The sequence below is a fragment of the Solanum pennellii genome, chromosome 5 (assembly GCF_001406875.1).
Source record: "Solanum pennellii chromosome 5, SPENNV200".
Taxonomy (NCBI): Eukaryota; Viridiplantae; Streptophyta; class Magnoliopsida; order Solanales; family Solanaceae; genus Solanum; species Solanum pennellii.
The window spans coordinates 127,061-151,035 of NC_028641.1; the positions used below are offsets into that span (position 1 = coordinate 127,061).

At 35.7% G+C, this 23,975-nt stretch overlaps 5 protein-coding genes across 16 annotated transcripts; all 5 read right to left on the reverse strand.

The window, feature by feature from the left end:
* Positions 1–874: 874 nt before the first annotated feature.
* On the reverse strand, positions 875–3,951 carry LOC107020852 (protein trichome birefringence-like 2). Its single transcript, XM_015221371.2, has 5 exons — positions 2,969–3,951; positions 2,304–2,496; positions 2,031–2,221; positions 1,783–1,941; positions 875–1,428 (listed from the first exon to the last, which is right to left on the reverse strand). The coding sequence occupies exons 1-5, from the start codon at positions 3,715–3,717 to the stop codon at positions 1,095–1,097; spliced, it is 1,626 nt and encodes a 541-aa protein (XP_015076857.1). The 5' UTR covers positions 3,718–3,951; the 3' UTR covers positions 875–1,094.
* A 921-nt stretch (positions 3,952–4,872) lies between these two features.
* LOC107018774 (F-box/kelch-repeat protein At3g23880-like) lies at positions 4,873–8,801 on the reverse strand. Of its 2 annotated transcripts, XM_015219341.2 has the most exons (3): positions 7,716–8,800; positions 7,470–7,601; positions 4,873–5,157 (listed from the first exon to the last, which is right to left on the reverse strand). In XM_015219341.2, exons 1-2 carry the CDS (start codon positions 8,722–8,724, stop codon positions 7,507–7,509), a joined length of 1,104 nt encoding a protein of 367 aa, XP_015074827.1. In that variant the 5' UTR covers positions 8,725–8,800; the 3' UTR covers positions 4,873–5,157; positions 7,470–7,506. The 2 variants fall into 2 exon arrangements, with proteins under 2 accessions (XP_015074827.1, XP_015074826.1); XM_015219340.2 differs by having other exon boundaries at positions 7,470–8,801.
* Positions 8,802–9,624: 823 nt separating this feature from the next.
* Positions 9,625–10,203, reverse strand: LOC107019173 (protein NSP-INTERACTING KINASE 3-like; the record flags this gene model as incomplete). The annotated part of the gene is made up of 1 exon (XM_015219745.2): positions 9,625–10,203. A coding segment is annotated over one exon (405 nt), but the record flags the coding sequence as incomplete, so codon positions are not given.
* Positions 10,088–18,179, reverse strand: LOC107020480 (putative late blight resistance protein homolog R1A-4). 11 transcript variants are annotated; one of them, XR_003578606.1, is made up of 5 exons: positions 17,420–17,610; positions 12,356–16,296; positions 11,099–12,267; positions 10,412–10,512; positions 10,200–10,338 (listed from the first exon to the last, which is right to left on the reverse strand). XR_003578606.1 is itself a non-coding variant. In XM_027917269.1 (4 exons), exons 2-3 carry the CDS (start codon positions 16,258–16,260, stop codon positions 11,109–11,111), a joined length of 5,064 nt encoding a protein of 1,687 aa, XP_027773070.1. In that variant the 5' UTR covers positions 16,261–16,296; positions 17,420–17,610; the 3' UTR covers positions 10,088–10,199; positions 11,099–11,108. The 11 variants fall into 11 exon arrangements, 8 of the variants coding, with proteins under 8 accessions (XP_027773070.1, XP_015076353.1, XP_027773069.1 ...); XR_001456914.2 differs by having other exon boundaries at positions 10,412–10,520; XR_003578605.1 differs by having other exon boundaries at positions 10,412–10,737.
* Positions 17,890–23,547, reverse strand: LOC107020481 (protein NSP-INTERACTING KINASE 3-like). Its single transcript, XM_015220868.2, has 10 exons — positions 22,833–23,547; positions 22,307–22,439; positions 22,128–22,199; positions 21,879–22,022; positions 21,638–21,697; positions 21,308–21,405; positions 21,015–21,161; positions 19,793–20,134; positions 18,632–19,026; positions 17,890–18,400 (listed from the first exon to the last, which is right to left on the reverse strand). Exons 1-10 carry the CDS (start codon positions 22,936–22,938, stop codon positions 18,086–18,088), a joined length of 1,812 nt encoding a protein of 603 aa, XP_015076354.1. The 5' UTR covers positions 22,939–23,547; the 3' UTR covers positions 17,890–18,085.
* Positions 23,548–23,975: the final 428 nt, after the last annotated feature.

Here is a 23,975-nt window from a genome sequence, read left to right on the forward strand (position 1 = left end):
GTGAAAAAGAAAAAGGTAAAGCATAATATATATAGTAGTGGTTTATGATGTAATGATTTGTTGAGTTCTTCTATTTAAGGCCACAATCTATGGGCTAACTTACCACTAGCTTTGTCTCAAGAGCCTATTGGATACAATTAAAGAAAATAACACTATTTAGTTTCCCTTCTTGAAACCTATACATTATTAAGTGAGAGAAAAAAAAATGCAGTGGGATGAAGCAATCCACGGGTCTTAAGAAAAGATAGGCAAGTTGGAGTGGAGGAGTTATGTTGCTCGAATTTGTTCAAAAATGTCGATAAATGCATGTTGGATTCTCCAAATTCAACGCGATTATAACAACATTTCTGGAGAGTCCGAGCAGACATAATTCCTCCATATACAATTTCAAGTTTGCTCATACTTAGCCAAATTATGTGTGGATATATGATGATAAAAATAGCAAAGGATGTTGGCAAAAGGATGGCAAACCGGCAAGTCACAAAACGGCAATTATGGACTCCGTTTTGGAGTCTTTCTTGGCTTTCAACTTAATGTTGTACCCTATAAGTATACTATTATATGATATCCACTCTTGTGTAATATTTGTAAGGTCACATGCAAGTGTGTATGTTCTAATTGATTCTAATGGATTATGGTAAGATTATAGTACATTCCTTCTCTAGTCCTATGTTGGAATATATATATATATATATATATATTGTGTTTGTGCGCCTATCAGAAAAATTGAGAAATTTTAATTTTAATTTATAGTAGAGATAAAATAACAGTGATTAATTCTCGAGAAAAGGCATGCTAGGGGGTCTAGGGATGTCTAATTATATATTAATTTAAAAGCGATGTAAAAAAAAAAAACATCTCGATTAAAAAGAACTTGTATAATGATAAACTTGAATATCATGAGTATAAATATTGTGTTTATGCTTTGATTGTTACTTAAATACAACATATCACATTGTTAGATAATGAAAAATAGTGTGATTAGCTCAATATTCTCATCTCCAAGACTGATCTATCTAATACACACGAACATCCCCAGCTTCTTTTTTACATTGACAAGTAAAGTAGTAAAAGAATAAAAGAAAAAGTTCAGTTCAGTTGTTCCAAGAGCCTTTTCTGGTTTTGAGGAGAGATGCATATAACAACTCGTTCCAAGTGTCGGGTACACCTGGTAGGCACCAATGACTGCAATCCTGAGAGTGTATTGCTTCTTCTACTCTCTTGTACTCCTTTCTGTATATCGATGGATGACCATCTTTACGATAGTCTGTAAGCCTACTAATGTTCATATAAATGACAGGGGTCGTCATATTATGAAGGACCTGATGTAGCACTTTCATTTTTGAAGGGTATTTTGCTAAATAAGACTTCTTGAATATTGGTTCCCTTTCTTTATGGCACTGCCCCCCTGAGTTCCATGGACCTCCCCTGCATAAAAAAGAAATCCCTTCTTCAATACACAAACTTACTAATTACATCACTATTGCTGAGTACATGTAATGTGAATAAAAGAATCCCATAGCTTATCTACTTTTTGAAGGAATCAACATATATTTGATAATTAAAGTGTTTATTCTTCTGTATATTCATTACGCCCAAGTTTGCAGTGAGCGACCAACTTGACCATCTCACTAAACAGCACATACCTTTATACATCCACAAAACAAGCCTAACAGAAAACAGGACATACATTCACTTTTAGAGATAACCTTCCCAGAGGTCCTTAATCATGACATCCCCTTCAGAGTTGTAGCTAAAGTAACATGTAACAAAGAATTGTACCTGAAGTGTGTAACCGAATATCCTCTAAAAATAACTTGACTTCTGCTTCCGTCAAAGTTCTGATCCACCCACCTTGCCCAAGTGGAAATCGCTCTCTTATACGCCTCTAAAACCTTGAGCCTTCCATGCACATGATTACCTTCCTGGTAGTAGTCTTCCCTATAATCCACCAAGAGCACAAGTTTATAAATTCCAACTAACAATGACATGCAAGATCCAGCTTTTAGTGAAAGAAGTAAAGTGCTAACCCTCTGGAGGTTTTCTCATGAGTCCACCAATGACCAGTGTTGAAAATTACAATATCAGCATCACTATACATTGAAGTCGTCTTGTCCATCAAATCCAATCTTAGCGTCTCGAAAGAACCATTTTTCCCTTTAAAAGTTGATTGTCTGACAAGAAACGGAGAGCTAACAAAATCCACAGAACAGTTATAATCCTGCAACCAAATCACAGCATGATAAGATGACAAGGAAATTAGCAATTCTCAGGTCACGGATAAAAGATGTTAAATAGCTTGCCTCAAATCTGAATGCATAGAAGCCCTTCTTTTTGAATTCATGCCTTCCTGATATCTCATAAACTCGCCTTTTGTCTCGGATACTGTGGCGAAGAATGCAAACAAGGGACTCCCACATGTTCCTATTCAATGAGTCCCCCACAAAAACAAGCTTTTGCCCTCTCAATCTCTCCAGAAAATCAGTTGCATTGAGGCTAGTGTGTGAGGTGTAAATCAGTTAAATTGACCAATATAACTAAATATGCAACATAGACTATGTAAATCTAATAAATTTCATTGGCAATGTGAATAACATCAGTAAAGAAACACATTTAAAACGACGTCAAGTTTGGCATTACAGCATTTTACAAAGGCATGCTTCTGCTTGCAGTTCATAGGTGTGCACTCAAACTTCACACAAGATATAGTAAAAAACTAACACCCTAAGAAACTTACAAGCAATTGCAACATACTGGATTAACTGATTAGAAAATACATTGTACTTTTTGGGGCAGCATCTGAATATAGATTTCTATGTTCTGTCTTACAAGGTAGTTCCAGAACATTTGTTCTTAAGTTCAATCCAAAAGTAAATATCACTTTATGCATTGAGGGTGTTACCAAAGACTAAATTGTAATTCATAGTCAAATTTCAAACATTGTGAGTAGGAGTATTAGTACTCATACCTCGGTATGTCACATGCATATGGTTGCCATCTCCACTTGATATACTCATCATCTGGCCTCTTATTAAGGTGACAATCAAAATCCCTATCAATCATAGGGCAAGAACCCGGAGGATAATACGGCTTCGTGTCATCTCTAACCCATTCACCATCATATACATCACAATCCCCATAAAAATCCCTGTGGCGTCTAATCAATGATTCTCCATCACTTTTAAACAACACAGCATTCTTCTCCACAGACAAACCCCCTTTACCCTCACCCACTGCAACTTTTTTTCTATCACCACCACTTAATCCCACAACATCCTCAATATAAGTTGAGGTCACATTATAGTTTGTGGAATCTTGGATACTCAAAACGGTTCCATTCCCTGATTCTTGAACAAGAAAGCTTTCATTTTTTACCTTTTCAGAGACATGGGGATTTCCTAAAATTTCCCCAAAATTGGAAAATATCCCACTTTCATCAATTTTATTGGTACTAAAGTTTCCATTGTGTGAAGCTTTGGAACTCAAACTAACACTAGCATTAGAGAAAGAGAAAGGCCAAGAAATGAGGGTACTATTACTGTTATTATTATTATCACTGTAACTAAAAACAGGGATTACAAATGGAGATTTTGATGAATACTTCAACAATAGAATACAAATAAAAATTAAAGAAGTAGCAACACCCAAACTAAAGCCAGAAACAACTACCTTTCTTCTTGGAGAAGAATCAGAAAATGGCAGTTTCTTCAAGTCCATTCTAAATCTCAAAACCTCATCAATGGAAAACAAAAAAATCAATGATTTTCTTTGTAATATACACCAATTTTTATGAACAAAGTTTGTTCTTTTGGCAATTACAATGTGGAAGAGGCAAAAAAAAAAAAAGTTATATTTTGTAGATCTCTTCCAAGGAAGGACTCGTGGTGGACTGCGGGGGACTTCAATTACATTATTCTTTTGAGATCTAGTCTATTACTATATAGAGTACTTATTTGAGATTTTAAAGATCTTTTATTTTATATTATTTGATTTTTTTTATTGTTTAAAATAATAATTAAATTACTTATTTATTTATTTATTTATTGAAGTTTTAGATTTTTTAGGTTATTTTATAATATCATGAAAAATATATAATAATAAAAATTATGTCTTTAAATATATTTGTTGAATATATATGTGCAATCTTACAAATTTAGTTAACAATAGAGGGAGCAGTAGTTCATCAAAATCATATTTTTTAAAAAAAAATACCTTCAAGCAAAATTAAATGAATGATACTTTTCTCTTTCTGTTATATGTGACATTGTTTGACTGTGGACAATACTTGAAAAAATGTAGATTTATGCATTGTCTGAAATAACTTTTATTTAGATAATTGTAAATCATTTTATTAAAAATAAAAACATTATAAAATTAATTGTTTCGACTTGTAATAAAGTTCGTGATACTTTTCACATCAAATAAGACTAATTAGAGTATTTGATTTTCATGGCAACGCCTCGTTTGCCAAAACTTTTCATAGAATTCTTGTAAGAAAATGTTTATAATTAAAGTTTAAAATGATAATTTTAAACTAAATCCAAGTAAAAAACGACGAAGGAGTAACATGAACATATGGAGTAATTCTAGATATTTGGAAAACTAAATCCTCATATTTGCCAAAACTTTATATTTAGGCTCCTTATCCAAAGGCACATCCTGTTAAACACCTAATAAATATTAAAATATAATTTAATTTAAATTTCAAGTTCAAAAATTAGATTAAAAAGTTAGTCGGTAGATGAGTGAGTACATGTTCAAATTTACTCGAGACCTACATCATGAACGGTAGATATTGTAGAGCAAAGTTATCAAATATCTAATTGTGTATAGTTACACCAAGCAGAAACTTAAAAACAAAAACAAAAAACGAGAGCATAAACTTGTATGATTGTATTCCAACTAACAAGTTCAATTTATGAGCGTTTCTTGCTTCTTTCAACAAAATTAAGTAGCATCATACAGTTTTTACAACCTGCAATGATATAATCTTACTTCACAGTATGGAAAAATCTTTTGTATAAGGTTCGAAATGGTGAATTGAGGTAAAGTAGACCATTTGGCCGAAAGCTTGCATCCACTTCTCCTATGTAGTTGCTAAACCATGAGTAGCAAGTATATATGTTCCCCTGAACACATGTATGATTCTACAACAACCTGCAATCATCAACAATATATATATGTGAGTATAAGTTGTTCTTATTAGTGTGCGAAATATCAGTTGAAACTCCTAAAGGTTGGTTTCCTTATGGAGACATGATAACCAAAGAAATATCCATGTAAAAGAATATGTGAGTTGTGATGTGTGCCTTTGGTTACATCACAAAAACTAAAAGCTTCTAGTTTAAAATTAAGACGGAAGAGATAATGTTGCTGCCTACATCTAGAAGTGAGCAATGTTTTATCGACAGGACAGAAAGTTAACTCGCGGAGTATAGCAGTAGGTTGAAAAAGAAACAGAAACTAATCTTCCTATCTGTAAAGGGGAAAAAGAATGATGTAAGTTTCAGATTATAGAATACAGCAGTAAGTGAAGTTGAAGTCTGAACTAGAGACAGCCTTCAATGTCTGGAAGTTTGATGAAATGGGAGGAGAAGTTTCATAGTTGTGGAACACTAAGGACCAAAAGAAGTTCAGGTCCCTCGCTAAGACGTGTCTGTAGAAAGGCAAACACTTAATGAAACCAGCATTAACATGTTTTCCTTCCAAGAATAGGCAAAGCATCGTCAACTATTACTTCAATGTTCACATTCCTCAACGTGTCAGGTCATTTGGTATAACAATTAACACCGATGATGAAGATGAAGAAGAGGAGGTCACTTCTCCCAGACGTTCTCGTAAAAGGAATCGAGCAAACAAAGGTGTCTCTACTAGTTCTGGATCTCTGAAGACAAAGTTCTTAAGTAGTCGACGATGACACCAGAAGTATCAATCAGGGCCGACTCAACAATATTGGGGGACTTAAAGCGATATTTAAGAGAGAGGCCTCAATATTTTTTTTTATAGCAGTGAAGAAGATTATAGCAGCTAAACGCTTCCTAAAACTGTTTTCTCCTTCAACTCAGTTTCCCAACTCAATGCTAAAGTGAAAGAAGAAGAGCCGGATACACTCCGTTTCATGAAGATTTTGGAAAGGTGTCGGTATCTATGAAGGAGGAAGGAGGAGGTGTCTGATGTAAAGTTATCTAGAGTGTTTTTTGAATGGGCTGAAACATTAAGGGAGATAAAGGCGATGGCTAAAAGGGGAAGGATCAAAATTCTGTTTTGCAGCAATAAATCAGTTGGGTTCAGACTCAATTATCCTCGAGTCGCAAACATACTTGAAACACGTGACTCAAGAGCTAGAGTAGAAGGTGTAACACTTATTCACCATTGCAGACGACAGCAAAGTCGACTAGCTTCAATGCAACTTCAGTAGCAAAATCTGAGGAAAAATTCAAAATGTTGTATGATTCAACATTTGCACAAAAAAGCTATGTTGCTCGGACTTTTCAAACATGTCGATGGGTGCGTGTCCGATCCCCCCAAAATAGTGTATTTTTGAAGGATCCGACACGGGTGCGGCATCATTTTTGGAGAGTCCGAGCAACATGTCTTAGATGTGATGAAATTATTTGGCCTCAATCGTCGTTGTAAAAATAGGCAACTTAACCTATTTTGATAATTTCAGAGGTACACCCAATACAGATGAAAATGATACAGAAGAAATCTTTGAGCCTGCCAGAAAAGATGTAGTTGAAGGGGAAATTAAGGGTACTACGATGGTGTTGAATATGAATTCGGTTTTGGGCCTTACAGCAGCTATAAGTTGTTCTCCTTATTGACGAGGCAAAATTTAAGAGCTAAATACCATTTTAAGCCCCTAAAGGTAGGTAAATGTTGAATGCTTTTGGTTACATCAAATTGAGATTTAGTTTGAGAGTAACAGATCACACAAAGAATAGGATATCCTGACCCCGAAACAAGATTTTTAAAATAAAAAGCTTAGAATTTAAAATTAAGAGGGAAGAGCTAACGTTGCTGCCAACATCTAAAAGTGAGCAATGTTTTATAAGCAGTTGAATAATGGAAGCAACGAAGGTCAGAGAAAATGAAAAAATTAATTCACCTGCATATAGGTTGAAAAAAGAAAAAGAAATTGATCTTCCTATTTGTAAAGGGGAAATAAGTTAGTTTTATAGTGTGTTGGACACTGCAAATCAACACTTCCAACTGTGCCTATGCTCAACGCAAAATGATTCAAACTTTTGAAAAATGAGTAATTCTTACTAAAGTAGGAAGTTTTTGTTAAACTTTAAATGATGATAACATCTACATTCCAAGATTAGAATTGATAACTCAATTTAAGTAGGAATATCTGGTGTATTTATTTTGAACATCTTGGGCAACATTCTAAAGTTAGTCTACTATAAACGAAAAAATAAGCAGAATATTAAAACACGTGAAAAATGCAGCGAAAGAATACTTACAAGTTGTTAACTATTACGACAGGAGCTCTGACATCTTTCAATATTTGTTTGGTAAATCCGGACAAACTAGGCTTTCAATGCAGATTTCTGCCTCAATAATGCTGTAATAACTAGTAACGTCAATATTATACTCTGCATGTGTGATAGAGTCAGTAAGCTCAACATTAGTAACCGTTGGATATGTGATCGAGTCGTTCTTTGGATCATATATCGCCAAAGATGATTTAAACGCGAGTAGAATTTTACCTTTACTATACGTGAAAAGGGGCGTCACTAGCTTATAGTTCTCGGGATACCTGATGGTATACAGTTTTGTCCAAGACGCTTTAACTCCATATTCCTTCATTACCCACACATCAGAGTGATTTCTCTCATCATTACTAGAGAGGAACGAAAGATCACCTTGCAACACTCCAAGCTTCAATTCTTGTTCTTCGTTGTGGCTAGGCAGCTCCAACTTTCCCCATTTCTCTTCAACCAAATCAATACACGAGATGCCCCAACCACGTCTACGATAAGTAATCCAATGAAGTTTACGATGCACAAATTTAGCATCACCACAGTAACTCACCCCAGGTTTAAAATCTTCAAGTGTTGTGCAAGAATCCCTTTTTAAACTATATATGACAGCCTCGAAATAGGCCTTAACCATGTTACTAAAAATACCCACTACCTTATAGTCATCATGGACCTCATCATATCCAAAACCACTCTTGAACCAGGCGGAACCCATCTGTGTAGGCAGAAATCCAAACACATTCTTGAACTTTCTAATTGATGGATTCCATAGCACCAACCTACCAAACCCATCAGAAAGACAAACCAAACCATTAACAGAACCCGAAATTTGAACACTTTGAGGTGTATTTTTCATGGGACAATACAAATCAAGCGCCTCAATAACAGGTTCATGAAATAAACTAGTAACATAACAATATTTAATCTCCGTCGATAGTGCATTATATTGTAACAGAGACATATGGCGGGTGTAATCGTTAGCAGAAAAACCAAGATGAGTTTTCACAAATTCAGGGCTAGATATCAAATTAAACCAATTTTTGGAAACACATTTGAACTGTAAGAGGTATTTAACTGGAACCCTTACAAGAATAGCTAGGATCAGTTCTTCTGGCAAACACCCCATGGAATCTTCCCTTGAAATTTCAGTACGCTTTCTCAGTCTCCTCTGTTTTGGGCGTCGATGACGAGCTTTAGATATCATTTTGGCGACCAAAAGTTTCATCGAAAGCTTCATTCTTTGCCTTATCGAAACCTCTCTTCTTGCCGCAAGTTATATTATTTACTACTCTTATAATATATATATATCACCTTTTTTTGGTCGGTAATATAGGGTTTTTTTAATCATTCTTCACCAACAGATTGTATATACACATTTCTCTTTTGTCTTTTTTTAAGTATATATTCGTCATTTTTAGAAAGTTTTTTTCTATTCTTCTTCAACCAACCACTTGATTTTGTTACGAATCAATCAAATTTTTGCTCAATGTTAATTGTTATGCTTTTTTGCTTTTTGACATTTTGGCGCTCTTCTTCATTTTAAATGAAAAAAATTGTTTTTGTTGAGTTTTCTCTAGTGTTATTTCATTGGTAGATGCTCATTTTTTTTAGTGAATTCGGTAAATGTATAATTATATTTTTCTATAGCTTAAATTGATAAAAGGATTTTGTAAAAGAAGGTTCTCAAATCGGATTATGATCAACGCATAACAATTGAAAATTGCTATAATATCATAATTATAGTAATTAGTCAAATAATCAATCGAAAATTGCGAGATTAGCAAAATAAGTATGATAGTACTCTAAAAAAATGAAGTATAAGTAAAAAAAAAATTGAATATTTTGAGATCAAAAACTAGAAAAATATAAATTAATATATTTTCAAGATTTGACTCATCCAAAGTCGTGATGTGACATAACTAGTTAAAGCCTAATTGAGTATCACTTAATGATTAATAATTTTAGGATGATAATTAATTCACTGTGAAGAAAAAACTCAGCTCAAATAAACAATGACTTTCTTGGTATTTAAGTCTTTTCATATGAAAGGAAAAAAAGTAGGTAGGTACTTACTTGATTCATATTTTTTCTTAATTATTCGCTTGCATTCACATCAACACATATTGTTTTTCTGTAAATACATATCATAAAGTTACGACTCAAGTAGCTACATGTACACACCACTAGGCACTAGCTATTTCAACCAACAACTCCTTGTAACTGAAAAGGAAACAGCTATGAGAAAGAGAGGAGAGGAGAGATGCACAACCAGCATCTGTAACCCACACTAGATATTTCAAAAAAGTACTCACTACAACATCCAGAGAAAGAGAAAGAGACGCACCCAATCAAGCATAACAACACCTTTCTGGTTGGCCCCTCGACCAAAGTCCATAGCTTTCTGACCTGTAATCAGCTCAAGTAGCAAGATTCCAAACCCAAAAACGTCAGTTTTTTCAGACGATTGGCCAGTAGACAAATATTCTGGAGCAATGTGGCCAATGGTGCCCCTAACAGCAGTTGTCACATGAGAATCGCAGTGATCCAAGAGCTTTGCCAATCCAAAATCACCAACTACTGCCTCAAATTCTTCATCCAACAGAATGTTTGCTGCTTTCACATCACGATGGATAACTTTGGGATCACACTGCTCATGCAAGTAAACAAGCCCTCTCGCTGTACCTTGTGCTATCTTCTTCCGCCTTGACCAGTCTAACAATCAAACATTAAAATATTTTAATGTTTGATTGTTAGACTATATGGAATATTGCTAGCTAGTGGTGTGTACATGTAGTTTACAAGGCTCACATACTTCAACTCTCTCTCGTTTAATGATATGCAGGTGAGAAAGCTGCATCAAGAGGAGAAATTGAACGTTAATAGCAATTTGAAAAATATTGTTCAGATTGTGATTTGTGGAAAACCTTATATATTTATAGCTCTTAGCCGTGCTTCCCATCTTCTAAGAACTCCGACTCTTTTGTTGCTTTGGATGCTTGAGTCTATACGTCTTTGGACTCCTGTCCTGGATATCTGTTGTACAGTTAAGAAGTCTCATATCGGTAGAGGGATGGGAATTTGGTCTCTTTAGATGGACTTGGACAAACCTCCCCTCATGAGCTAGCTTTTGAGGTTGAGTTAGGCTCAGGTGTGTGTAGTATTATAACTCGTGATCTTTTCTACTCAAGACTCCTTTTATTCAGATATAAAGTCAAGTTGGACTCTGGATGCTAAAACATGTATCATCTACCTATTTCATGAAGTTATTCCATTACTTTGTCAATCATCAAAATATACGAAACCCAACAGAAAATGATTTCTTTGCATCCCTCTACTAGCTTTTATTTAGAGATGAATAATAGAAACTTCAGTCACATATCTTCAAGAAATAGATATTGAATGGTATATCAAACACTTCAAAAACTGACAGCAGTACTATTCCCAATTATGAGAAAAAAGGAACTGACCCATCTTCAAAAAAGTTCAGTTTTAGCACACAGATTCAAGTATATAGCATATAGCCTCTTTAGTTACAAGTACAACATTAGAAAATACGCATATTAAATTTAGAGAAATGGAAATGTAATTAGGTGAATATCGCAAGAGTGTACCAGAAACGAGTCAAGCAAATGGTTTTCTAGCCCAATCTGGAGGCTGTATGGTAACTGCGAAAGCATCATTTGCCATGTCTTCATGTTGCGCAGTTTGAATTTCCAAGGCTGAATTGGAAACAGACCAGCCACACCTGTTTACTTCAATGCTTTTCAGAGTTACGGCGTCACCAAAATGAGAAGGGATTTCCTCAAGCTGCTTACACTTGGTTAAAACCAAACGTTCAAGCTTAGGAAAAGCATCATCAGAGACGGACCACTGTGAAATGTTGATGTTGTCCAAATTTAAGTATTTGAGTTCAGGAAATTCTGAATCATTCACTTCCCATTCATTCCCTTCGAAGGCTCTGGAAAGCAACCTTAGGATCTCCAAGTTAGGCAGTTCTCCAACGATAGAAATTTCGTACCAGGGTAAGCGAAACTTAGACAAAGTCAATTCCCTTAGTTTTGAGGGGAAATTGAACACATGAGGAAGCTTAGATGGATAGCAGTTGGAAACCAACTTTAGGGATTCAAGGTGACTTAGAAACTCTAATGTGGGAAAACGAACACACCTTCCCTTCAATTTCTCTAAATAACTAAATGTCTCCAAAAATATACAATTCAACTTTCTCAAATTTGGCATCTTTGTCAAAATCATCTCTGCATCTTGACCATAAGAGAGGCGTGGAGTGGAAAAGGTTTCCAAATAATCTAATTGAGAGTTAGAAAATGATTCACCCATGTTTCCTTGCAAACTAAATGAAGCACGATCCTTTACAAGTAAATGCCTCAATTTGACCATCTTTAGAATAGAAGAAGGTATTATCACCTCTCCTCCCAATCCTCTTACCACAAAAGTTTCAAGATTCCGAAGCTTAGCTATAAACGAAGGAATTGAATTTGCATATGTTTGAACAGCAAAGTACCTCAAATGAATTAAAGACTCTACTTCACTAGGAAAAGTGCCACCTATGTTGAACGATTCCAAATCCAACACTTTAACAAGTTTGAAGCTGTCAAAGATGAAGGAGATATCACGAGGCCATAACAAGCTATCCGGGTCTGTCACTTTGAATTGTAAAGAACGGACATTTGAGCCACATGGACGCCACGAATCAATCTCATCTTGGTAAGAATGGATGAACAATCGGTAGTCTTGAGGTTTTTCAGGAAGCATATCTTCTTCCCTAAATCAGAAAAAAAGAAGGAACATAAACAAAAATAAGTGACAATGAGAAGCATAACACAACGAAATCAGTATAATTCTCTCAGTACCTGTTCATTTGGTTAAGGAAGTTTTCTTGCTTGGACTTTTCTAGGCAGAAATTGTGCAAGAGATCATGAATGCGACAACTTTTCACCTTATCATTAGGTCTCTCCTTCATGACCATTACTAGATTTCTACTAATAAGATCTTCCAAGAAATCGTGTGCGGTATCTGTTCTTTTTTCCTTATTTGCTTGTACAAACCCTTCTGCTTGCCACAACCGAGTCAATTTTGAGACATGAATATCCTTCCCCTTAAAAAATCCTCCAAAATAGAGGAAACAAGGCTTCAGATGATGTGGTAAATTCTTATAACTGAATCCAATTAAAGACATACTCTTTTGCAAGCTACCAATATTTTTGGAACCTAAACTTTCTTCTACTTCTTTCCACAAATCTTCTTTCTTCTCTTTCTCTTTCAGAACACCACCAACTAATACAATGGAAAGTGGCAATCCTCCACAACTTTTTGCTATTCGAAATCCCACATCTACAAGTTCAGTTGGACAGCTCTCCCCTTGAAACACCTCTTCTTGTAATAATGTCCAACTCTCGTCATCTCTGAATAAACGAAGATGATGGGGTTCACTCTTACATTTAGCATAATTGGCAATGTCACTCAGCCGGGTAGTTAGAATAATTCTACTCCCATTCTTAGCATCTCTGAAGCACATATATAAATTGTCCCAGACTGTTTTATCCCACACATCATCAACGAGAATTAAGAATCTCTTGGTTAACAAAACTTGACGCAGCTCAGTAGCTAATTCACCATCTTCTTTTCCAGTGCGATCAGCGGGATCAAGAACATCATTCAAGATGGTAAGCAACAACTCTTTCCATGAATATAGTTGAGTCACACGACACTTAGCGTGAACATCAAAGTGAGGGGTAACTATGAGATTATTGTAAATCTTCTCAGCCAGAGTGGTCTTGCCGATTCCAGGCATACCAACTATGGAGATAATATCTAGCTGAGAAGATCTTCGAAGTAGTTGCCTCTTAATTTTATCCATTGCCTCGTGAAAGCCCTCCATTTCTTCATTTTCTCTTGGCGTATAAGCTAATAAGGATGCCACAGGATTCATGGAGGTCTTTGCAACTTTGTGCACTGTCACATCTATCTCCTTTCTTTCATAAGTCTCAGTAACAGCTTTATTTAAAAGCTTGATATTCTTAAGAACTTCAGACATTCGATGAGATTTGTACCAGAGTGGATGAGAACTGACTAAGCAGGAGTCAATGACAAACTCTGCTTTATATGCCATTTCAGTGACCTTCAATACAAAACCATAAACTTCATCTAGCTCATCAAAGTTCTCAGCGAAATGATCTCTTAGACACAGTATGCCTTCCTTGACTGATCTAATCTGATCCTTCCAGTCAATAACGGAATCGAGCTTAGAACATAACAGCTCCTCCAAGTTTCCTAGGAAAAATTGAAGAAATCCTAATCCATTTGTCTTGGGGAAGCTATAACTTGATGACTCTGGAGCTTTAGGAATAATTGTTTTGACCTCTGTCTCAACAAACTTAAGCAATTGCTTCATATCGGAGAGAGATAACATGTAATACCAAGCAGATTTATAATCCCCAACAGACAATAAACAGACATACTTGGTATCTAGAACATGTTTCATGAGGTCTTTGAGTCCTTGATGCATATTGTAGTGTTGTACAACATCTGCAAGAAAGTGTCCCAAGTACATAAGTTTCTCTTTGAGAACTCTACTTCGGTTCATCAGAAAAGCAATCGAACCAGCATCACAGTCAAGCACTGTGTCCAGGCGGTTTGATAAAAAGTTTAAAAGGCCTTTGATATCTGGCAAAGTCATAAGTGATGCATCCAAGACCTGAATGCATACCTTTCTAATTTCTACCTTGATAAACTTAATATCATATAGGAAATCAGACAATATAAGACACACTTCCCAGGTGCTGTTTTCGTCCATGAATCTTTCATTACGAAAACGACTGACTTGTGCTAACTTGTTGGCAGTCTCCTCAACATTCCTCAAGAGATGATGATATTTGTTAAGCTTCATCTGTTGCCTGAGAACATCCATGAGAAAAGCTCTGAGGAAAATAAGCTCTTCATGAGCACTTTCAACCATATCCAGTATTGGAGCTTTCAATGTGGCCTTGGTTAGCATATCCATCAAGGTTTCCTCAGGCTCAATAAGCTTTAAAGCTACAGTCAAATACTGAAGAACAAGACTGACCCTTCTATTTCTGTTACTATCACCAGCAGCCTCAATTTCGATAGTTCCAAATCCACTACACTGAACTAGAGGATCAAAAAGATATGTTACCAGGAGCAACAATCCATAGTAAAACTTTTTAACCTCATTTGTATTGGTAAATGTCAAACTGGTTTCATTCTTCAGTTGCAGGTTGTCAAGAATATATTCATGAAACCCCATCAAAACCAAATCCATCATCGGGCTATCGGAAGAATCTATTGTTGATGATTTTAGCATGCTGAAATAAGAATCAAGGACCTTAAAGTTGAGAGGAAGAAAGTTCAACAGATTTATCGTGGGATGGTCCAGTATTGATGACACAGAAATTCTGGGACATATCTGTCCAATCACTGCCCTAATAAACCTGAACTTAAGAAGCAACTGAAAATGCGACCAACTAATTTCCCTGGCTAAGCCTTCTTTCTTTATGTCACGATAAAGAGAATAAATGACCAACCATGCTTGGCTAGTTACAGATTGAATAAGATTGAAAAATTCAGTGACGTTAGTTTGCTCTTTGAACTGCTCAAATGCATCCATGAAAAAAGTTTTCATGAATATCAGCTCTTCCCAAACATAATCAATCAGATCTTTTAGAGGAGCTATTACAGTGGGTTTACTTTTCAGTAGCTTAATCAGGGAGACTTCTACCTTGACATGATTTAACTTCAGTTGCAAAATAAAAGGCAAATGGTCTATTTCAGTAGTCTTCATTTTCACTTTCTCATCATATGAGGTGTAGATTGCAACCGCTGCCTCAATGGCCACAGCTTGCATCTGTGATTGAAGAGAAATCAATTCTCCAAGTGGAAATGGATCTGATTTTATGTCCCAGAGAAATCTAGAAAGGTGTGAAAGTCCTTGTTGGAGACGAATGCACGGACTTTGATGAACATTGCTTAGTAGCTCTTCCAGGTCATTACGGAGGGCACTAACAAAATCAAAAATATATTTGGCATTCATTGTAGTCTCTGATCTGAATGAATTTAACCCCATCAAGACACTCAGATAAATCTGCCTCACATCAGGGCTAAAAGGACTTATCCTTTTCAGAAATTTAGAGATATCAGTATCCATAGTGCCGTGCAAGCCTAAGAAACATAGGTATGCTGCAGTGTAAGCTACATCCTCAGCATGGGTGAAGAAATCCTTCATACTCTCAAGCTCAATGCACTGCTTTGCAATAAACGTGAAGAAGCCTAGTATATCCCACAGCTTCTTGACAAGAACAGACACATGAGCATCTGCACTAATAAAGAACAGTGCATGATGAACAGAAACAAGCAAAGATTTGACAAACTCCACCATCTCCAGAGTGACTTGGCTAGATGATCTTGATGGTTTTGAAGCTTTGATTCGCTCAGCAATGTTCTTCAATTTGATTATTTTCAGCACCTTCGAAATCCTTTCAGCGGTGTCACTCTTCTGGCCTTGATCCTTCATGTGAGAAGATATTGCAGACAAACCATCAAGAGCTTCTAGAAATAGGGGCCTAAGATATGTTGATATCGTATTCTCAGGGGATCTCTTCTCCAGTTTTCTCAGAAATCCAGCTGCATGTTCTAGATTATTTCTAGCATCCTCCAGTTGATTAAACGTCGACATATCAAAATGTTGGACGTCCCTCACAAAGTTCATGGCGCCTATCACTTTGCCACACTCCATGGCCATCTCCTTATTTCAGTTCCCTCTAATTGTTAACAAATCCTGCATGAAATGAAATCATCAATATCAGCTTGACTTAGAGCTTGACACCAACATATTTCATACATTCATTAATTTTACTGATTCCATTACCCGCTAAGCAGTGAATCCTTGATTTAGGTTGCGGTTTTTACACTTCTAAAGCCGATTGATTTTTCAAGTTAAATCCTACTGTGTACTTCACGATTTTTACACCTTTTCAGCCAGGTGGATAGGTGTTTTTTCATGTTAAATCTTACTGGATACATCCTGATTTTACACCTTCTGAGCAAAATGATTTTTCACATTAAATTTTGTGTCCATTACTATTCTGCACTTCACAATTATAACTGTTTGAACTAAATACTTATACAAAACAGGTTCTTTACTTGTAGCTTAGTTTTTGCACACTTACGTATTAGGGGGGCATCATGTAAAACTTTAGAGAATTTTTATTTTATTTCCTGAGTAATATATAAATACTTAGAGTTTTAGGAATAACAACAACACCCATCGAATCGTACAAGTGGGCCAGGGGAGTGTAGAGTGTATGCAAATCTATCACTACATTATGGAGGGAGGTATAGAGATTGACCCTAGGCTCGAGTGCAGAAAATTCAAGTACAAAGAAGAAGAAAACAATGTCTAAAACATAGCAACTGACACGGTGAACCAACAAAATAGTGCAATAATTGAACTTGTCTACTGAAGATGCGAGATATCAGAAGTAAGAGTTAAAATAATACCAGGTGTTATCAGGTACCAAAAGCCAAGAACTATGTGAATTAGGATAATATGACGACCAACACAATACTCTATACTAGCACCAAGCCAAATACATGAAAAGGCTAGTAATTCAACAATTCTTAACCTTCTATCCTTATTCGCAACCTACATAACTTCTTGTCTAAGTTCATATCCTCGATAAGCTTATATCTTATCTAATCATCTCTCTTCAACACTTCATTATCCTACCTTTGTCTTTTCTTGGAGAAGTGGGAGCAAAGAAGGTTGCTTATGCTATCTTGGTGGAGAGCTAAGAGGAGGAGGACGAAATGAATCCAATTTTATTATTTTTTCTGAAAAATTTGGGAGCAGAAATGGAGAGATTGGAAAATCAAATCCTCACCAAATGAGTTCAACTTACTTTGGTAGTGGTGCAAATTTAACTTGGAAACCCCAACAGCAAAAAACTTAATTTTGTGCAGTGATTGAAGTCCTCAAACACCAGCCTCCTACCAATCCCCTTTGAAGAGTAAAAGTAGAAGAAAAATATTGATGGCACATTTATGTTTTCGGAAGAAAGGAAGACTTTTGGTCTCTTCTAATCTTTCTAGATTGCAAAAACAGACAGAAGCAACATTAATTAAATAATTGTGTCCCTTTCGTCTGATGTCATTGCAAAAATTTTAAACTCCGCAAGTATAGGACGGTATGGTTGAATTTGTTTGAGGTCAAAGATATGTATATTTAATTTAATTTAACTTGTTAGATTTGGTTTATTAACAGTCCAATGTGTTTGAAAATATAGGTAATAAAATGAGTTATATAAAGGTTACATTAATTAACCAATAAAATATACCATAAATCTCAAATCTTTCATATAAAAAGGAGTAATGAAATCATAATTACATGCCCTATTATTATATCATTTTAAAAATTGAAAGAAGAATAGGGGAGGGGGGATATATAATATCATATCATATGCAGTCACTTCAAACTTGTCATACACATTGAAATAGGGGAGGGGAGAAAGAAAATGAATACATACACATTGAACAGCAATGAAATACTTGTCACTTCAAACTGGATGTCATCTAGGTCCAGAAAGTTCCATTGGTTCAACTAGCGAAGAGTCTTGGACGTAGTTGGAATACGTTTGTGGAGTAGGTTCAAAAGCTCGCTTTCTTGGAGTCTCCAGCTTTTGTGATGCCTCCCATTTTTCAGCCAATCCATCGCCTTCTAACATCCTTAATGCTTCCGACATTTTTGGACGATGACAAGGGTTGAAATGGGTACATAGAAGGGCAACTTTAACCATCTCTTCTAGCTCAATCCGGTCAAACTTATTTTCCAAATTGCTATCTACCATAAGGTTCAATTTCTCCTCTTGATGCAGCTTTCTCACCTGCATATCAGTAAACGAGCCTTGTAAACTACATGTACACACCACTAGGCACTAGCTAGCTAGCTAATTCAACCAACAACTCCTTATAACTGAAAAGGAAACAGCTATGAGAAAGAGAGAGAGAGGAGAGATGCACAATCAGCATCTGTATAGCTCATTCCTCTCACAACCCACACTACATATTTCAAAAAGTACTCACTACAACATCCAGAGAAAGAGAAAGAGACGCACCCAATCAAGCATAACAACACCTTTCTGGTTGGCACCTCGACCAAAGTCCATAGCTTTCTGGCCTGTAATCAGCTCAAGCAGCAAGATTCCAAACCCAAAAACGTCAGTTTTTTCAGACGATTGGCCAGTAGACAAATATTCTGGAGCAATGTGGCCAATGGTGCCCCTAACAGCAGTTGTCACATGAGAATCGCGGTGATCCAAGAGCTTTGCCAATCCAAAATCACCAACTACTGCCTCAAATTCTTCATCCAACAGAATGTTTGCTGCTTTGACATCACGATGGATAATTTTGGGATCACACTGCTCATGCAAGTAAACTAGCCCTCTCGCTGTACCTTGTGCTATCTTCTTCCGCCTTGACCAGTCTAAAACTAGTTTACCATTTATGCTATCTGCAAATTTAGAAACCACAATGCATTTTCAATCAAGCCAATATAAAATTCAGTTAGTTGGAAACTATTAAAAAGTAGCTGATGAAGTTCCAGAAAAGCAAAAGGGGTTTGCTTGGCTTACGAACATGCAGAAACATACCACAATGGTTTCAGCCAGCAGCAAACTGATAATGTCTTATCAGATAACTACAGAAGTACAGAGTATGTGAAGGTGAGCATACCACCGCGGGCTCAAGGATGGAACTGAGGTAAGGGTGGGTCGTAACATCTAAGCTAATACTTTATAAGAATCGTATGGCCTCAATTCATCTATGACAGCGGTTGCTGGTCTTCAGAACACTCGCTATCATGTTTAATGGCAATGAATTGGGAAGTAGGAACTATTCACTAACATGACTACTTTTAAATTAGACATGCTTCAAAATTTGGCACCATTCTAGAATTATATTGGTCTGTACACCTTTTACAACTTTAAGAACTCAAATTCATTTAACTATCCACACTCTAAAATTTATATGATGTTTTCTTTAACAAGTATAATAACAACTATTTAAAAAAATTCTCCTACTCCAATGTAATAAATGAGTGAAATTAAAATTTTAAACTCTGTATCCTATCAATTATCTGTCAAACAAAATGAATGAAGGGTGTCGTAACAAACAAACACCATGTGAGAATATTTAACTTTTATAAATGGAAATGTTGGACTCGTTATCTGAAATCAATAGTGATTATTATGTATTAACACATGGAGGCAAGAAGTAACCTTTTAATCGTGATGCTACACTTCCATTTGGCATATAGGGGTAAACAAGAAGCCGTTCACTTTCAGCTGAACAAAACCCCAGCAGATGGAGAAGATTTCGATGGACAGCCAAACTAATCAACTCTACTTCCGTCTGAAATTGATTTTCACCACCAACAGCATTATAGTCATTCAATCTTTTGACGGCCACAACCGTACCATTGTTTAAGCTGGCCTTATACACAACCCCAAATCCTCCCTTTCCCAAAATACGTTTTGAGCTGAAATGGTCAGTGGCAGTCCGTAGTTCCTTAAGGGTGTACCTTTTCAGGTGACCCAAGCATACCTCTGGATAACAATGATCTGCATTTGAGAAGTCGCTACTCAGATACAGCTTTGAGGAATAGCTAGAGACAGATGAAGAATATCTTTTGAAAAGTGAGACAGGGAGAAAATAATAGTAGTGGTTTATTTAGTAACAAGTGATGGCAGATGATTGGAAAGAGTAAAGGCAAAAAGGTCCCAAAACTGATCCACATATATATATCAGACAAACAAAGTAAAAGATTATCAAGAGTAACTTTCAACGAAATAAATGTGGCAAGGCAATTCATCAGGCATGGTGGCCGGAGAGAGTGAACACAACACCATCTTCCTTTTTACAGAAATATTTACTTCAACTTTCACAAGAAAATGCAAGTGTAATCATTCGGATATGTGATTACAAATTATTCTGTTAATGTTTGGAACTAAAAGTTTAAGGTAGCCTGTAGTGGATCAGGACTTGCCCCGATAACAACAAAATTCAAACAACTTTTATGAGTCCTTACTAGGAAAATTGACCAGAACTACTGAGTATGCAAAAGGGCATAATTTTCTAACTGACGCGGCTCAAAAGTTCTTCATGTTCAACAGGTTTATTGAATATGGTAAACACAGAATTTATCCCCAATACCTATTACTTGATCACTCATGTCCTCTCTAAAACTAAAAATGAATTTAAAATCAACAATCACAAAATCTTTTAGAGATTAAAATAAAGATTCAAACCACAAGCAGGTGACTCTATTACATCCTAGCTTAAAAAATATTCACATGAGACCTAACACCAATCACTCAGACAATAATGAAAAGCTCACTTGGCTCAACTTATACATCTGTGGCAGGAAAAGAATTAGAAATGCAGAACTAATAAATGCTCAAATTATCATATAGAAGAGGGGGGAGAAGTAAATCAACTTACCATTGACATCAAAGAAGATCTGTTGATTATGTCTGTAGCGCCACCAAAGAAGCAAAGCCAGGGCTATTATGACCAAGAAAGCAGCACCAAAACTTGCAACAAACGCAACAACCACGCGACGGCTCTTGCGTGCAGCACCAGATTGATCTGTGATATCAAAAATAAGAGATGCAACACATTTTCAACAACACAAATAGCAGAACTTCCTGAGAATGTATAATATGTTTTAACAGTTTTCCATTTTCAGCTGCAAAGGGAAGGGACTTGAGCACGAAAATCTTATATATATGTACCTGCCAGACTATCAGGTGGGAAGGACAGTGGCTCTGGATAGACTGCTGAACAGTTATTCTCAGAACCTTGACCACAAATTAAAGGATTCCCCAGCACTCTGAAAACCATGAAGAAGAAGTCAATGTCACTATAGTGTGGAATACTAATGAAATACTTTTCAAGTAGCAGTTCACCCAGAAACATTCGTCATTGTATTTTAACTAATGGATTTTTGTCAACTATGTATCGAGATCTACAGGTACATCAATAGTTTAACTTCAATAATATAAATAATAACTACTTGAAAGTGAAATAACTGAGTATTATGGCAATAGGAAAAACCAACTCACTTGAAAGCTCGCGCTGATAATTTAGGAAGGGTACCACTTAGATTATTATAAGAGACATCCCTGCAAGCAATGATCAGCTAAGTCAATACAAGGATAAGAAAGAAACAGAAGATTTGAGTCAATAAGTCACATGACGTATAAAATCTTTGAGAGAGTGAAATATATGGTTGCAGTCAGTTTTAATCTGTTATAAGAGGTCTCTTGAAAGTGAATAATAATAAGTGTAAATTTATGAACTCACAAATAATTTAAATTCTTCAGGTCTTCGAAGGAAGTGGGTATTTCGCCTTCAAATTTATTGTTGGAAAGATCAAGTGTCTGAAGCTTTTGTAACTTCCCAATCACATCAGGAATATGACCAGAAATGGCATTGTTTTGCAACAATCTACATGAATCAAGAACAGTTTGCGAGAAAATGGCTTAATAACACTAGGAAAATCATATAAGAAGTGACGCTAGCAACTAAGAGATGTATATAGTCAAAACTTACACATATTGCAAGTTAGTAAGATTGCCAATTCCAGGCGATAAGGTGCCAGATAGACTTTGACTAGGTAGTGCTCTGATTCAGGAGAAAACATTCAGTGATAAAGTTACTGGATTAAAATCAAGCCTTTTCATGAGCCAACTAAGTTTCTACAAAAATATTTTTTCATCTAAACAACTTACAGAGCAGACACATAGCCCTCCAAGGAACAAGTGACCATTCTCCAACTGCAAGGGTCTACAGAAGTCACATCCCAATTGTCCAGAACATTATAGGGGTCATGTAAGGCCTTCTTAATTTCCGTCAAAGCAACAACTGCACATTATTATAAGGAAAAACAGTCATTATATTAGATTACTTCCACTGTTTTCACTTTTCAGTTTGTCATTACATCAAAGATTCAATATAAGGAGAGGCAATTGTATAGAAAAAAGATAGATCACATACTCGTACACATTGCAAAGGAGTAAGGGGTACAAAATATAAAGAAGTAAACACACGACGAATACAAGGGGATTCAATGTCTACTATACATATATAAAAATAATCTTAATCTTAAATACACCAGGTCAATTTTTTGTCGAAGTGGATTCAGATGAAACCCTTGCACCCCTGATGCAGAGGATTTAACTAGTTCTTCTACTTTTTGCCTAATTTGATAATATGAAAATTTCAGTACAACTGATAAATTTCAAGAAAGAAGCTAACCTTCATAGTTAACACCAGCAGGAGAAAGTGTAGCAGAAGAACTCTCTATCAATGTACAAAACAGTAGCAGCCCCACATTCCAAAACAGACGCAACATTCTTTCCATCACAAATTTCACCTACTCAACAAAGTAATTTTTTTAACAAAACCCCATCATTTACCATTGAAATAAATGCCCTTTTATCCATTTTCAACTACCCCTTCACAAGAACCTGATAAACTTGCTCATTTCAAGATTGAAAATTTCAAACACATAGATGATAAAGTTTCAGTCTTTACTCAACTAGCTCTTTCAAGAAACTGGAAAAAGCTCAAACACCCAAATGACAAAGTTTCTGTATTTACACAACTAGTTCATTTCAAGATTACAAACCTCGAGCACCCAAATGAAAAAGTTTCAGTTTTTTCACAATTAGCACTTTCAAGAACTAGAAAAAACTCAAATGCCAAGTTTCTTTCTTTTACTCAATTATGCTAAAATTGGCAACATTTTGAGCTTAAAAGGTAATAAAGATAGAATTTTTCTCGAGAAAGAAAAAAAAGAAACAACAGAATGACTAAAAAAGCCTGGAATTCTGGAAACCGTGAGATCTAGGAATGTGTTGGTAACTGACCCCCATAAATTCTTCTTGGTGAATTTTAACTTAAAAGTTACTAAAAAGGTTTTCCCTTTTCAATATCATTATCATTATCTCCCTCTATTATTATTATTATGTCTCGTCACTCTTTTCTTTATTAACCAGAAAAATACAAACATGCTCAGAATAGGCCAAACTTCTTAAGGCCAGAAACTCTCAGACAGAGATGTGGACAGCTTTAAAAGTTTAAGAATACAAAGTAGTACTACCTAGTAAAAAAACATCTACTTTTTAAAAAAAAAAATTGGATGCATTTTGGCAGTTGTCTATCTCAAACTATATAATTCATATAACCAAGAATTGTAGAGATGAAATAAAATTAATCGATTAGTAGTCTAAACGAAAAATTATTGTTATTTGACTTACTTATGCTAAGAATTTCCATTTTCTTATGGAAATTTGGCAGACTCATATAAATTCACTCTTTGAATTACTTTTTGGGTTGAATTATGTCTTCACGCTATATTGTATGATGTTTGAGTTAGATCCATCCCAATTATTTGTT